Below are 16,181 nucleotides of genomic sequence, written 5' to 3' on the forward strand. Positions count from 1 at the left end.
ATTGGGGAATTGAGAGGATTCACCTTGAGGTAGTCCTGGAGGTGCTGCCTTATTCCTGTCATTGCATTATTTTCCTTTGCTGACTCCCCTTCTTTCCCTTCTACCTAACTGCTCACCCTGCCTGGTATATTCATTATTTTTTTGAGCTTGTTGGTTTGTCATATATTTGAGAATTTTTCTTAGTGTTGCTTTGATGGTCACAAATTTCTTTAGTTGCTCTTTGTCGTGGAAATACCTTATTTTCCACAAAGATACTTTTGCAGGATATATCAGTCTGGGGTACAAGTTATTTTCTTTTTGGACTTGAAACACAGCAACACAAATATTTGTAGAGTAAATGACTGCCTGAGATGGCTATTCCAAGGGACTCAGGAATGTCATATAAACAAATAAGCAGCACCACAATATAGTAGTGAGCTGAATCTGGAAACTGAATCACAGGCTTTAAATAGTTATGAATATAATTTACCTATGAACATCCTCTGGGGATGACATGAAGGTTTTCGTTACTCATTTTGGGAAGAAATCTTTTTTCTTGTTCTGAGAATGTCTGTTAATTTTGTTCTATTTTATGCGTGTGTGTCAAACTAGGGGTCAGAACTTAGCAATAAAGCAATTGTCTAGTATGAGTGAGGCTCAAGTGTTCAGTGCCTAATACTATAGGGGAAAAATATGTTTAAGTAAATTAAGTTAACTGTAATGTTTAAGACTAAATTCATAGAGACACAAATTGTTGCTAAGATAGGTTATTTTGGTCAAGTTGTTTAGCCTTTTGAAACTTTAGTTTCCTAGTAATGTCCACCACATAAGATAGTTACAAGGATTACAAGAGATCATGCATATAAAATGTTATATACACTTTCTGACACTCAGTAAGGTTATTTTTTATTTTTATTTTTATTTTTTTTGCGGAACCGGGGATTGAACTCAGACCCTTGCGCTTGCCAGGGAAGCGCTTATTCCACTGAGCCATCTCCCTGGCCCCTCAGTAAGGTTATTTACTATCATTAAAAGCTGAGCCACACATGGTGACACATACCTATCATGTTGGCTACTTGAAAGGCTGAGGTGAGAGAATCACTTCGGTCCATGAGTTTAAGACCACCTTGAGACCCAGCCTCAAAAAGCAAAATACAAAACAAAAATATTTATTCAATTGTCTGAGATTTAAATTTCTATTGAAAATATGACTTCCCAACTCAACCTGAATTTAGCTCCATACATTATGGAGAGTGATAGGAGTGTTGATTTCATGAAAAGTACATATGATAAAAACATGACAAATTTAGCAAAACAAATTCAGTTTCTTCCACTACATAGTTACTACACGGATCACTTCTGTGAGTCCAAGAGGTATGGGCATTTTTTTACCACCAGAAAGCAGACAATCAATTGTGCAGCAGCATACACCAGCTGGGTGTGCTGATTCCATTCTGCTGTCTGGAGCTGCTCCGGCTCTCAAGAGGTTGAGGACTCAATTCCCACGATACCTCCCTCTGTTAGGTACCAGTCATAAACCCTGAGTAGGATTCTGACTGACTACAAATTGGGGTTCCCGTATCCCCTCTTAGGTTTTGATAAATCTGTTTGAGTGGCTCACAGAATTCAGGGACACACTTAACAATTACAGGTTTATTATAAAAGATATTACAAAGGACACAGAGATATATAGAATAAGACATAAGAGGGCCATCACTGCCTTTCAGGAACTTCCACTATCTAGAAACTCTGTAAGCTTGTTTTTTGTTTTTTTGTTTTTTGTAGTACTAGGAATTGAAACAAGGCCTTCACACTGAGCTACATTCCAACCTTTCTTATTTATTGAGACAGGGTCTCACTACGTAGTTCACACTGGCCTTGAACTCACTATGTAGCCTAGGCTGGCCTTGAACTCAAGAGTGATCTTTTTGCCTCAGTCTCCTGAGTGCTAGAATTACAGGCATACGCCACCATATAGGCTGCAGCCTTTTTTTTTTTTTGTGGCGGGGGGGAGTTTTTTCTTTTCTTTTTAAGAAAGCTCTTAGGGCCGGGGAGATGACTCAGTAGAATAAGTGCTTCCCTGGCAAGCGCAGGGCCTGAGTTCAATCCCCAGTTCCGCCAAAAAAAAAAAAAAAAGCTCTTGCTAAGTTACTAAGTTGTCAGTTTGGTTTTAAATTTGTGATCCTTCAACCTCAGACTCCTAGAGTGGTAAAATGGCATGCATACATCACAACCCCTGACTTATTTGGGGAGATTTTATAGATAATTCATTGAACAGTCATGCATGAAGCATGGGTAAGTACCTCAAAATGTGATTGTACAAAAAGGGCATGATCTATTGCTAGTAGGCTGGGCAGGGAAAGTACAGTTCTGGCCAGCTTCTTTATCGTTTCTGCACACTGAGGACCAGAACCCCTTCTGGAATGGGGCCTTGCCTTCGGTGAGACATGGCAGATGAGAGAGATTTATTGTCAGCAGTTCCCAGGCAGAAACGGAAAAGAAAAAAAAAACAAAAAGAAATGGAAGAATAGAGTTGCTGTGGCCCGTCTTGAGAAGAAAAAAGTTTTAAGATCTCTGAATAAGACTGTATAGGTAAGAATACCTAACTTTTCTTGACTTTTTTCCTTGTTTTTAGGAAAGATATGTGGCAAGCTTGATGCCTTTGCAGAAAACTATTTCTCCATGGAAGGTATAAATGTTCCAACGACTTGCTATTTGAATTCTGTACCTGCAGTTGTCTTTGTACTGTACATGTGTAGTTTGTAAGCACAGTCCATATTTTCCTTTAGAGTCCACCCCAGTTAAGACAGTTCCTTCCAGAAGAATTTATGAAAACACTTGAAAAAACTGGACCTCAGCTCACCTCCAGAATAAAAGGCGATTGGATTGGACTTTACCGGTTAGTCCTTTCCCCTTCCTTCCCACTCAGCTGTAGATCTTTATTTTAAAAGAATAGTAGCCTTGAAAATTCGATATTCTTCTTCAAAAGTTCTGTTGTTCATAATGGTTTTCAGAGTTGGTAAGAGAGTGGAGGAAATAAATTATAGTCAAACTTCACTTTTTAAAATTTATTTTATAGGCATTTTCTGAAGTCTCCAAATTTTGACGGTTGGTTCAAAACCCGGCGGAAGGAAATGACCCAGAAACTGGAGGCACTACATCTAGAAGCTCTTTGTGAAGAGGTTAGAAAGCAGTGTGTCTGTGTCATGACCAACAGCTACTGAAAGCAAATGTATTGTTTAGAGATTGAAGATAGTCCCTGTATCTACTTTATACTTAGTAAGAACAGCTAATTTGTCTAGGTCATGTGTCAACCAGGGGGTGTATAGGTGCTTTACACCCTTTTAACCTTCACAGTGCATTGAGGCAGGCATTTATGATCTGCATTATGCAGCGGCTGTGGCTTGGAAGGGGAGTGACCTGTCTTGGTTCACGTCACTGCTAAGCAGTAAGCCCAAGTGTCCTGGACGCACTTGCCTTGGTGCTGGGGAGCTCATTGTGCCGTCTTCCCGGTTCTGCCTTCAGTTACCTCAGGTTGCGCTGGTAGCTTGCAGTCACCTACAGTGGGCGTATTGCACTAGAAGCTGGCCACATTCTGAGCTAGAGATTTTTTTTTTCTGAGGAATGGTTGTTAAATATGTTTTGAGTGATTTTTCATATTCTGTAATTTGTAACCAGTCTATTTTAAATTGCATGTGAAAATATAAAGAATAGTTATCTTATTTTTATTTAGCTTTAATATTGAGTAAGGTGAATTAGCCTCAATATTGTTTCTGATAGTAAAGTTCCAGTTTTTGAGGCTTTCAGATAAAGAATACAGCTAAGGCAACCACAAAGTAAGTCCAAGAAGAGCTTATTTGGAGATTCAGAGTTTACATTCTATAATGCATTCATGTTTAGTCATCTTGATTGTTAGGAAACAGTCCTGATAAATGAGTCATTGCTGTGTTGGTAGAGGTTAATGACTGCATTGAGTTATACTTTTTTCTCTTTACCTAAAAGGGCCACCTCAGAAACAACTTTTCTTACGTTGTACTTACTTCCAAGTATTAAACAGTTATTCTAGGGGCCAGCCAACTAGCTCAGCAGATTAAAGTGCCCGCTTAGGCAGACCTAGCGGCCCGGGTTTGATTCCTGACATGCTGTGCCAGCCCCGGCCCCAGCCCTGGGGTGTGCTGAGATGGCAGTTGAAACTGGGCATGGTGGCACCCATCTGTAATCCCAGCTCTTGGGAGGCTGAACATAGGCAGATTACCATGAGTCTGATCTACATAGTGACACCCTGTAGACCCTGTACTAAAAAAAATACCAAAAATAAATAAATAAACAGTTATTCTGGCTAATTTTGAATGCTAGCTAATTGAGTTTCTAAACTATCACGAAAATTTTTCTTATACTGTAATTCTATATCTGAGTTAACTACCTTGTTCTCCTTCCCCTTTTTACCCTCCTTTCTTGTTACCCTTGCTTATTGAAGCAGAGGTATAAATATCATTTTGAGTAACTATCAATTTGGATCTTGTCGGTTACCTAGGACCTACTTCTCTGGATCCAGAAACACACAGAAGTAGAAACAGTAGACCTTGTACTGAAGCTAAAAAATAAACTGGTATGTAGCCAAATCAGTGAAGATAAAATTGACCTTTTTGTGAAGGTATTTTCTTCCCACTTGAACTGAAAATCTGTGATACCTTAAAAGTAACTTATTGGGGCGGGAGAGATAGCTCAATAGAATAAGTGCTTGCCTGGCGAGTACAAGGGCCTGAGTTCAATCCTGTTCCACCAAAAAAAAAGTAACTTTTTAAATCAGCGGTCACTCAGGCAGATCATAATGATTCAATATTTTGCACATAGAGATTTATGTGGAATATGCTGGATTATACAAAAATATCACTTATATTTCATGTTGTATATTATCTACACATTTATGTAGAATGCTTTTATTGATTTCAGCAACGTATTTAAACCGCATGTTCCTAAATGTTTTAGTGTCTATTTTAGTCTAATTGTTAAATTATTGAAATTGCTTATATATAGAATATAATATATTAACATGAGCTTCTTTAATTTCTGTCAAATGTTCCTTCTATAGTTGCAGGCTGATCGAGAGCATTTACCTGTGAAGCCTGACACTATGGAAAAGTTACGGACACATATAGATGCAATTATTTTAGCATTGCCAGAGGATCTTCAAAGTATACTGCTCAAAACAGGCATGACATGATATTTGCCAGGATTTTCCAGCCAAGAAGTATTGTGCACCATGAAGCACACTGACCTTTCCACGGACATCCACAGGAGATCTCTCCATGGCAGCAGAGTGGAAAATAGCAATGAATTCTAAATACAGGGTGGGAAGACTGCATTGTATAAATAGACCTTTTTAGCACATTATTTTTAAAAATGAGTATTTGTGGTGGTTCCACTTTAATACTGAAACACCGAAAGGTATTTCTATATTTTTAATCATGTTCTCTAAAGTGCTCTTATGAGAGACCTCTGGGGCCATCAGCGTAAGTGATTCCACACTGTAGTGCTGGCACTGCAGGTATTTTTTTAAACTGGTGCTGCTTTGCCTGATTATAATAAAACTCAGGGGGATATAAAAATTAGTGTTCACACTGGCCATTGTCTTAAGAAGGAAAAGACTGAACTGTCCAACTCTAGTGAGCAGGAATTGATGCTTATGTAGTGCCTTCTGTTGTCCTACATGTTTCAAGAGTCAGCTGCTAGTCTTGAGGCTTTTTTTTTTAGCTTGATTATGATATGTAATTTTATAAAGCATTCTATTGAATAATCACTGCTAAAAAGTATCTTGCTTCTCATGCTTGTTAGTAGACATGGTATTTTCTTTTTTCATGTCATGCAGATTTTTTTTTCTTCAGACAGGATCTATATCCATATTTGCATTTCACTGTTTGTTTGTTTGTTTGTTTTTTACCATTTTCAACATTTTAGTGTCTCCAAAGTCAAGAAAGCATCTTGTGTTAATTATGTAAATGTTTATATTCTCTTAGCAGGGTGTGGTGGCGCATGCCTGTAAACCCAACACTTGGGAGGATGACAGAAGGATCTCTAAGTTTGAGACCAGCTTGGGCCATCCCAAACTGCATAGCAAAACCCTGTCTCAAAAAGACAAAGTTTATATTCTTTTATCTTTTATTGCTTGGCCCTGTGTAAGCTAATTAAAATGCAGACATTTTAATTACAACCTTTGTAATCAGCTATTTTTAAATGGAGCTGTTATTTCAGAGATATCTGTAAGCCATATATGTGATAGTTATTTGAGTGATTATGGAATAGATTTCCCACATTATTTGTTGGTAGTATTTCCCCAAAATTCATGTCTCTCAGAACACTTGTTTATTTGTTTGGGCTTATTGAGACTAGTTCTCTGGGGCCGGGGAGATGGCTCAGTGGAATAAGCGCTTCCCTGGCAAGCGCAACGGCATGAGTTCAATCCCTGGTTCTGCAAAAAAAAAAAAAAAAAAAAAAAAAAAAAAAGAGAGAGACTAGTTCTCACTATGTAGTTCTATGTAGTGGAGTACAAGCCTAGTGGAGTACTATGGAGCCCTGGCTAGCCTTTAATTTATGGTCATCCTTCTGCCTCAGCCTCCTGAGTACTGGGATGTCACACCCAGTATTGTGCTGTCACACCTATTTTCTCAGAATTCTCGTTGTTTGACTTGGGAACTTCTGCCTAAATCATTTGTGCTTTTTTTTAGTAAGTTATCTTTTGTTTATACTATTTGCCAAAAATAGAAGAATGTGATTTGGTGTAGTAAGATTGTTTATGTTTGCATGGGAATGTCCTGCAGAAGCCAGTATTTAAAATAGGCACACACAATGTAGCACACATGTAGATCATAGAGTCTTAATTATGTTTTACACAACCAAATTTAGTCGTGTGTTTGTAAAAGAAATGGCTCCAGCAGCTATCTCCAGCTCTCTGTGGCTGTTAACTCATAGGGCACTCCTGACCAAGGAAGGCTCCTTGTGCTCGTAACTGTGGTCTAATATCCCAATGTGCCCTTTTCTTATGGATTCAGTCTCTTGAAGGATACTTCAAGTCACAGAGAGAAGGTGGCATTTGGAAGAAATCGTTTGCCTTGGATCATATGGGTTATTTTGTGAAACAACAGTGGTCCCTTCAGAAAAGGGGTGACTACTTTTATATGCTGAAGTATTTCATAACTTTCTAGGAAACTTTATTTAGGTATAAATGGTCATCTCATTATTTTTCAAAAAATTGTATTTTAATAATCTTACAATTTATATAGTTTGTGACCAGAATTTGAAAATTGGTAGTGTCATATCAAGTATCTTTTAAAAAATGTACCACTACAGGATGTATCATTTCAAGTTTATTTTGCACAGGTAAAGAGTAACAAAAGATATCCATTAGCATGATAATGGTATCTTTGTATTTACTATATTTAAGTGAAACTTAACATATGTTAAAAACATACTCATCCAGTTTATCTTCATTTCAGTTTGTGTACTTGTAAGGATAACTTAACGTTACATTGGAAATCTGAGAAAGACTGACTGGTAACTTAATGTTTTGTGTGTGATTTTCAAAGTAGTCCTTTTTTTAAAGAAAATTTTGTTAACATCTAAACTGCCATTTACTGTTTTTATCTCCACCAGCATTAGAAGGAACACTGCTTTAAGTGTGGTATGTAATGACTGTTATCGTCTATTCACAGTGAAAAAGAGGCTTCATGGCGGCATTACCACAAATTGCATTAAAAGCCTTGGATTTTAAAACACCCAGATATTTTTGTGTTATTTCTGAGTTTGGAATACTGGGGGATGCGCATGGTTAGTGAAATGTGTGCATTATGAGATTCCTTTTATTTCCCAGCTTTTTTTTTTTTTTTTTTCTTTTGAGGTACTGGGGATTGAACCCATGTCTTTTGCACTGAGCTACATCTCTGACCCATTTTTTAATTTTTATTTTCAGATAGGGTCTTGTTGAGTCAGTAATTTGTCCAGACTAGACTTGAACTTGCGACTCTTCTGCCTTAGAGTGTCACTCAGACTGTTGGGATTAAAGGCCTGACAGACTAGGCTTAGCCCAGACAGGCTTTTTTAAAAATTCAAATGAAACCCTTTTTCTGTATAGTTCACTTAAACAGGTGAAAAGTCCAATTTAATAAACAATGAAGAGATTTTTACATACTTTCTAACAGCACATTGATTTTATGAAATTCTGATAGAAATATTTTAGCCAGGATCCATCTACACGTGACTAGTCTTCCCCTACTAAGGAGGCTGAGATGGGAGAGTTTCTTGAGCCCATGAGTTTGTCACCTGGGCAACACGAGACCCCACTGGCAAACAAACTTTAGAACATATTTATTTAGGTATCTCTATATTTTCATTTATTTGGTGCTTTTCTTTTTTTAAACTTGAAATTTTATTTTGTTCTTCCTCTCCTTTTTAAAAGTAGCAATTATAATATAGAGCTCTTGCCCCCATATTCCCCATAGAAGGAAAAAGGTTGCAAATATTTCAGTACATTTAAGAGATGCCATTAACTTTATGGCTCAGAAAACCCCAGTTTTATTTTCTCAAAATTCAGGAGATGACAAAAATCCAAGATGAATATGTCAACAGGATAGATCTCATTCTAAGGCTTTTCTCTGCATTGTAAAGGGTCATCAGAAATGCCATTAAAATCTGTCTTTTTATTTCATTTGTATATAACTTTGTTTTTACATATCTGGATTTTATTTTTTGCCTCTTCAGCCTAACTTGGGGGGAAAAATGCTAACTTTTTAATTGTAGTTCTCCAAAAACAGATAATGGGGGAGATGGCTCAGTAGAATAAGTGCTTCCCTGGCAAGCACAAGGGTCTGAGTTCAATCCCTGGTTCTGCCAAAAACAGATAATGGCTTGGTGTGGTGGTACTTGCCAGTAGTCCCTTGGAGTTCAAGGCCAGCCTGAGCTACATGGTGGGATCCTGTCTCAAACAGCAATAATTTGAATTTGAGATCAGCCTGGGCTGCAAAGTGAGTTCAAGCCAACCTGAACTGCAGAGCAACACCCTGTCTCACAAAAAAACTAAAACAAAAAACATGTAGATATTAACGCATGAGTTGTTTTTTTCAAAACTAAAACCTCAAGTGTTCAGGTTTCATTGTAGTGTTGGCACTTAGTAATAAGTGGGCTGTAGTTTGGACACTCAGTCTCTGAAAGTTTCACCATCACTGCCTAAGCCTATTAGTTTTGTTTTTGTTTTTAATGTATTTGGTGCAGGGTCTCACTATGCAGCTCAGACTCATAATGATCCTCCTGTTTTCATCCTCCCCAGAGCTGGGATTATAGGCGTGCACCACCATGCACGGACTTCAGAGCTGGCTCAGCATGCCCAAGGGCTGGGCCTGCATGGCATGTGGTGCCAGGGATGGAACCCTGGTCTCTGTGCTTGCCTAAGCAGGCACTTAGTCAGCTGAGCTCTCACTGGCCTTAGATTTTTTTTTTTAATGTAAATTCTTACTTTCAGTTTTTATTTTGCAATTTTCATTTAAAACTTCACTTTAAAATACTAGTTATAGGGCTGGTGAGATGGCTCAGTGGTCTAAAGCACCTACTTAGAACAAGCTAAACTAAGCAAAGCACAGGAACCACGGTTCAATCCCCCAGCACCACATGCCAGCCCGCCCCGCCCCCTGGTGGGCTGAACTGGCCACACACACACAATAAATGAATGAATAAATAAGTAATTAAAAAAAAACTTAAAAAAAATACTAGTTATAGGAATTTAGCTATTTTTACTGATTTTAATTTCATTTCAATCTAAGCTGGATATATACTTATGCTTTAATTCTTGCAGATTTAAAATTTGTTTTACACCCAGAGTATGGTTTGCCTTGGTAAATGTTTAGGTTATATGAGAATAGCTTTTTACCAAGATGGTGCCGAAGGCGAAGAAGGAAGCGCCTGCCCCTTCCAAAGCTGAAGCCAATGCAGAAGCTTTGAAGGCCAAGAAGGCCATGCGGAAAGGCATCCACAGCCACAAAAAGAAGAAGATGTGAACGTCACCCACGTTCCCGTCCCAAGACACTGCGGCTCCGGAGGCAGCCCAGATACCCTCAGAAGAGCGCCCCCAGGAGAAACAAGCTTGACCACTGTGCCGTCATCAAGGTCCCCTGAACACAGACAGAGTCAGCCGTGAGAAAGATCGAGGACAACAACACACTCGTGTTCACTGTGGATGTCAAAGCCAGTAAGCACCAAATCAAGCTGTGAAGAAGCTCCATGACATCGACGTTGCCAAGGTCAATACCCTAATCAGGCCTGATGGAGAGAAGGCGGCATCTGTTCGACTGCTCCTGATTATGATGCATTGGATGTTGCCAGCAAAATTGGGATCATCTAAACTGAGTCCAAATGGCTAATTCTAAATATATACTTTCCTCAGTTAAAAACAAGAGAATAATGTGTACCTTGCTTTAGGTCCGGTAGGCTGATAATACTCAAGTCCTTGCTGATTTTCTGTCTACTAGTTCTATCAGTTGAGGGGGCTACTAAATTCTTGAGTATAATTACAATTGTATGTATTCTTTACTTCAAAACCTACTATTCTAATTTATTATGGTTGTGAATTTAAAATCTGCCAAGACAAAATTGGAGTATCTAAACTAGTTGTTGTCAGCAAAGGGAAGAAGTAAAGGTGGTTTAAATGGTTACTTTTATTATTTTTTTCTTGTTTGAAACATGTTTTTTTTTTTTTTTTTTTTTTTTTTGCGGAACCAGGGATTGAACTCAGGCCCTTGCATTTGCCAGGGAAGCGCTTACTCCACTGAGCCATCTCCCCGGCCCCAGAGACATGGTCTTGGTAGGTAGTTCAGGCTGGCCTTGAACACACTAGCGTCACCATGATCCTCCTCTCCCTGAGCCTGCTGAGTACTGGGATTATAGATGTATGTCACCACACTCAGATAGATAGATAGATAGATAGATAGATAGATAGATAGATAGATAGAAACTATTTTTAGAAATTGATGTTTCCGGGCCTCAGAATAAGCACTTGCCTGGCAAGTGCAAGGTCCTGAGTTCAATCCCCAGTACTGCAAAAAAGAAAAAAAAAAAAAAAGAAATTGATGTTTCCAATTTTTTGTTAAAACTAATTCTGTAATAAACACTGAATATTTCACAGATATAGAATAGCAAAAGGAGAGAAGTTTTCTCTGCCATAAGTTCGTCTAAGTAGAATTCTATTTTGGCAGGGGCAGGGGTAGTTTTCCTGCTGAGATAGAGGCAACTACATTCCAAGTTCAACAGCCAGGTTTTCTGGAAAAGGATGAAAACTTCTTGTTACTTTTTAGATGAGTGAAATCAGTTACCTTACATTCACACAGTGGAATTAATCCCATCAAAACTTACATTTTTAACATGTACATGCTGATTCAACACCTGAAATATCAACACTATCAAAAAAAATTTATATAAGTGTGAGAAATAAGAAAAAAGATGGTCTATGTTTCATTTAACTTTAGCAGCTTTATTGGCAGGCCAGTATGGGAACCCACAGGTAATTGGGCCAAATAGCAGACATGCGGGCCACAAAAGTACTCACACCCAAAGAATCTGTAAACTCAAAGGCATTAGGAGAAGAAATAATTCCTAGGACAACAAGTTTCAGTATTATAGTTTTTTGTTGTTGTTTTGTTTTTTGGTGAAACCGGGGATTGAACTCAGGCCCTTGTGCTTGCCAGGGAAGCGCTTATTCCCCTGAGCCATCTCCCTGGCCCCTCAGTATTATAGTCTTGTAAACCTAAAGGTCATAAAGAACTAGAAAGCACAAGATGGGAGACTAACAGGTTGTCTTTGGGACAAACTGTCTCTTGACCTCACCTCATGAGAGATGCAGAGAGGTAACCCCTTGTAAATTTGGGGTAAAGGCTCCCTGCTTTCCAAATAATGGGTGCCTGTCTTAGGACAGGCACCCATCTTGCAAACTGGTTTGTGGTTAAACCTCTCACTTCCACTGCACTTTCCACCTGAGTTCACCCTTCAGGGTTTGAATGGTGATCCTTTTCTCACATAGGAATATGAGAGAATTTTTTTTCAATGAGAAAAATCTGGAACAATACATATTAAAATAATTATACTTAATTCATACACCTAATCTATAGATTTTTAAAAAATACATGATACACAAGTTCATCTTAATACAAAAAACACATCCTTAAATGTTCATAGCAGCTTGATAAGAGCCTACATCTGGGCCAGACAAGGTCCTGAGTTTGATCCCTGGTACCACCAAAAAAAAAAGCCCAAAACTAAATGAAATAGTCCACTAATGGTACGTTAACTAGTGAATAAATGCGGGTATATCCATACAGTCCGTACTTAGAATGAACAAGAAAACTGATACATGCACTAGCATAGACAAATCACAAAATAATGCTAAAAGTCAAGCACAAAAAAATTATGTACTATATATTTCTTGTTTAATTTTATGGGAAAAAATTCATAAGATGAGACATAGGTATAAAAAATTCTTCAAATATTAGCACAATGCTTCATTAATAGTATAACGCATATTTTTCCTCTCTTCCTTTCCCTCATCTAGTTCCTTTTTTTTTTTAATTATATGGTCTTTTTTTAAAATTTATTTATGTGTGTGTGTGTGTGTGTGTGTGTGTGGCCAGCTCAGCCCACCAGGGGGCAGGGCTGGCTGGCATGTGGTGCTGGGGGATTGAACCGCAGTCCCTGCGCTTTGCTTAGCTTAGCTTGTTCTAAGTAGGTGCTTTAGACCACTGAGCCATCTCACCAGCCCCTCTAGTTCCTTTTTTTTTTCATACCAGGGATTGAATTTAGGACCTTGTACTTGCCAGGCAAGCGCTTATGTGACTGAACTATCTCCTGAACCCCATTCTAGTTCCCGTATCCTTTTTAACAATTTCTAACCCTTCCACTGTTACCTATACATTTTAGACCTTATTTACTCTCAATTTCTTGCACCAGGGGGACAATAATGAATATGGTCTCGAGTCGTAAGTCTTGTTTATCCTTTTTTATGGCTCAGTAGCACTCCATTGTAGAAAAATACTTTTTTTAATCCATTCTTTCTTCAGCTGATGGGTATTTGGGTTTCCAGGATTTAGCTATTACAAATTTTGCCACTAATAAACATGAGTGCACATATATTGCTGTGGTATGATGTTTTTCTTTTTTGGTTTTTGAGACAGTCTTATGTGTAGGGCTGTCCTCGAAGTCACTGTGCAGTTCTAGCTGGTCTCAAATTGACTGATCTTCCTGTCTGTTGCCCAAATGCTGGGATTATAACCATATACCACTATGTCTAGGTTTATGTGCTTCCATTTAAACAAAGAAAATGGCCAGGGAGATAGCTCAGTGGAATAAATGCTTGCCCAACAAGTGTAAGGTCCTGAGTTCGATCCCTGATACCACCAAAAAAATAAAGCTAGGGTTTTTTCCCTTGTGTTTATGTGTGTGTTTTGAGATAGAACATCACAATGTAATTCAGACTGGCCTTGAACTTAGGTAGTCAAGGCTGTTCCTGCAAGGATCCTTTCTGCCTCAACTTTCTGAGTCCTGAAATTACAAGCATGCTGCCTCTGCACCAAGCTGAGAGAAGTTTGTGACAGATCAGTGGTTGGGCGGGGGCCAGCTGTGAAGAAAGGCTCACTGCAAAGGAGAACAAGGGAACTTTGCAGTAATGTTTGATGCAATTATGAAGATGGTTACACTACTAAATTTGTTAAAACAAAGTGTACGGTTAGTGGGTTAATGTTATTGCAGTAAATTATATTTCAGTATGCCAAACTTTTTGGAAGCACCAAAAAGCTTTCCTTTGACTACTGCACAGACCATCTTTCACTCCTTATGAAGACCCTTTTCCACCCTCACTGGTTTGACTTTTGTCTTTGACAGGGTCTCGGTATGCAGTTCAGACTGGCCTGGAGCTCCATTTTGTAGTCCAGGCTGGTCTCCACTTCCCAAGTGCTGGAACTATAGGTACGTGCCGCCACACCCAACTCATCCTTGGTAGTTTTACTAGGTAATTTCTACCTACTACTGCAAATGGAGTCTACTTAAATGTTTTATCATTCTTTCAAACGTGCAGTGGGAAACAATGCATTTTTATATTATTTACACTATCCTTGGAGAGCTTTTCATTAGAATAGCGTATACGGGGATCAAACTTGGGCGGCACTTACGGCATTGAGCTGTATCCCCAGCTCTGTATATAGTTCTATATCTTAACTCACGACTGTATTCCACAGTATGGTTATACCGTAGTTTGGCCGTCTTCTAATCACTCAACCATGTTTATTTATTCTTAGAAGTGTGCCAAACCCAGGGAATACAAAGCAATTAAAAAACGGACTAGTTCTCTAGACTTGGAGACAATTGTATGAGGGAGGTTATTAATAACAGTAAATATGAAATCATAACTATGGAGAGTTTATAATGCTTTGAGCCTGCATCACAGATCTGTTTCGCTAGCTCACGAACGTTATGTTTCAATGGAAAATACTGTAACATAAACAGTTCTAAAGGGTGCATGGGTGAGGATGGCATGACTAGGTCTGGGGTTTGAGGGTACTAAACTTCAGTAACAGTACTACGGTGGAAATAAAAGGGTAAAATTCATGGGAAACGCCTTTTAAAAAATCATTTTACGATATGCACGCTTCATTTTGTAATTGAGAAAATAAAATCAAAGTGAGGAAACTTTCCATTTGAAAGTGAGGAGTAAATCTTTCAAGCTTCTATGAGAACAGGGTTAATCCAGAAAGCGTGGTTTACTCATTGATTCCTCCCGGCATCAGCCTCTTACTGGGGACTGAACAAGTTCTCGTGCACTGGGATACACACCCACTTTTTTTTCTTCTGAGATACAGTCGAATTTAGACTCCTCCCATCTCAGCTTATCAGGCTGAGATTCCTGGTGCGCGTCACAGCGCTCTCCTGTCTTGACACTGGATCAGAAAGCTTCAGAATGACCAGTGGAGGGGGCGTAACACCGGACTCTGGTAAATTCTCCATCGCCGTCTCAGCGCGCCCCGCGGGCGGCGCCGGCACGGCAATCCAGGGATCCGTCGAGCTGCGCTCTGCCTCAGGAAGCTCTTTAGTCCGCTGAGCTATCAGGCAGGCCCTGCACATCCTTTTTATTCCCCCCCGTCTCAGAGTCTCACTGTGTAATTCAGGCTGTCCTCCATCTCCTGGCGTCCTGCTGCCTTCAGCCTCAACCTCGCGAGTGCTGGAGTACAAGTGTGCGCCACCACGCCCACCGTCGCGCTTCTTTTAACTACACTATCTGTCAAAAAGGGAAGGCCGATTCTCATTTTTCCACTTAGGGTTAGCGTTTGTTCGTGTGTGTGCAAAGGGCACACTCGTGAGATTCTAGAATTCTCATCGGGCTCAATAAGAAACAAGAAAACGCTAGCGAGCAAAAATAACCCCTCTACCTAACAGAGTAATTTTCCTACGCATGCGCAAAAGCACAAAGCCTACACCTGAGCGGAAGTGCCTCTTCTTGACGCTGATTGGACGCAGCGGAGCGATGCATCCTGGGCCTTCCTCTCCAGTGCGCAAGTGCACAGCGGTCTAGTCGGCGCCCCGGGCCACGTCCGGGAGGTGGAGACAGCGGGGAAGGAGCGAAGCCGTCTCCTCCTCGATATGCGCAGTCTCAGTAGCGCCGACAGCACCGGAAGCGCAGGGGGATGGGGCGGTGGTGACGCGATTCTGTCCGCGTTGGAGGGGGTCGGGCTGCCTGCCACTCGAGTCGCCTTGTCTGCTGCGTGACGTGGCACACCCAGATCCTTAAAGTCGGAGCCGGGTGCTGCCGCGCCAGGCGCCCGCTCCCAAATAGTTCTTCGCCCGGCTGCTGCCAGCCTGCGCTTCTCCGGACGCCGTCGGCCTGCCGTCGCCCCGACCGCCCTCCCTCCCCGGCGGTTCTCTTCTCCTCTTTATCCGGAGCGTAGAAGGCGAAAGGCCCGGCTCGGCACGGAGCCCTTTCCGTGCCCATCGCAAGTGCCACCGCCGCCATGGGCCTCACCATCTCCTCGCTCTTCTCCCGCCTGTTCGGCAAGAAGCAGATGCGTATCCTGATGGGTGAGTGAGGGGCCGAGGGGAGGCCGGGCCCGGCGGGGCGGGGTGGCGAGTCGGCGCTCGGGACGGCCCGGGCCGCGGGGCGGGCTGCCTACCGGGCGGGGGTC

At 40.5% G+C, this 16,181-nt stretch overlaps 2 protein-coding genes across 2 annotated transcripts in view; both read left to right on the forward strand.

The window, feature by feature from the left end:
* Nucleotides 1–6,070, forward strand: part of Dennd6a (DENN domain containing 6A) — a 57,444-nt gene extending 51,374 nt beyond the window's left edge. The window contains exons 11-15 of the mRNA XM_023715722.1: nt 2,615–2,668; nt 2,769–2,878; nt 3,059–3,161; nt 4,514–4,588; nt 5,072–6,070. Coding sequence (XP_023571490.1) covers nt 2,615–2,668; nt 2,769–2,878; nt 3,059–3,161; nt 4,514–4,588; nt 5,072–5,203 — 474 coding nt within the window. The 3' untranslated portion in view covers nt 5,204–6,070. The remainder of the gene's footprint in view (nt 1–2,614; nt 2,669–2,768; nt 2,879–3,058; nt 3,162–4,513; nt 4,589–5,071) is intronic.
* Nucleotides 6,071–15,731: 9,661 nt separating this feature from the next.
* The window catches only part of LOC101567063 (ADP-ribosylation factor 4), a 12,727-nt gene continuing 12,277 nt past the window's right edge, over nt 15,732–16,181 (forward strand). The window contains exon 1 of the mRNA XM_023715768.1: nt 15,732–16,077. Within this exon, the coding sequence (XP_023571536.1) occupies nt 16,011–16,077 (67 nt within the window). The 5' untranslated portion in view covers nt 15,732–16,010. The remainder of the gene's footprint in view (nt 16,078–16,181) is intronic.

Source organism: Octodon degus, unplaced genomic scaffold (genome assembly GCF_000260255.1).
Source record: "Octodon degus isolate 3935 unplaced genomic scaffold, OctDeg1.0 scaffold00043, whole genome shotgun sequence".
NCBI classification, from domain to species: Eukaryota; Metazoa; Chordata; class Mammalia; order Rodentia; family Octodontidae; genus Octodon; species Octodon degus.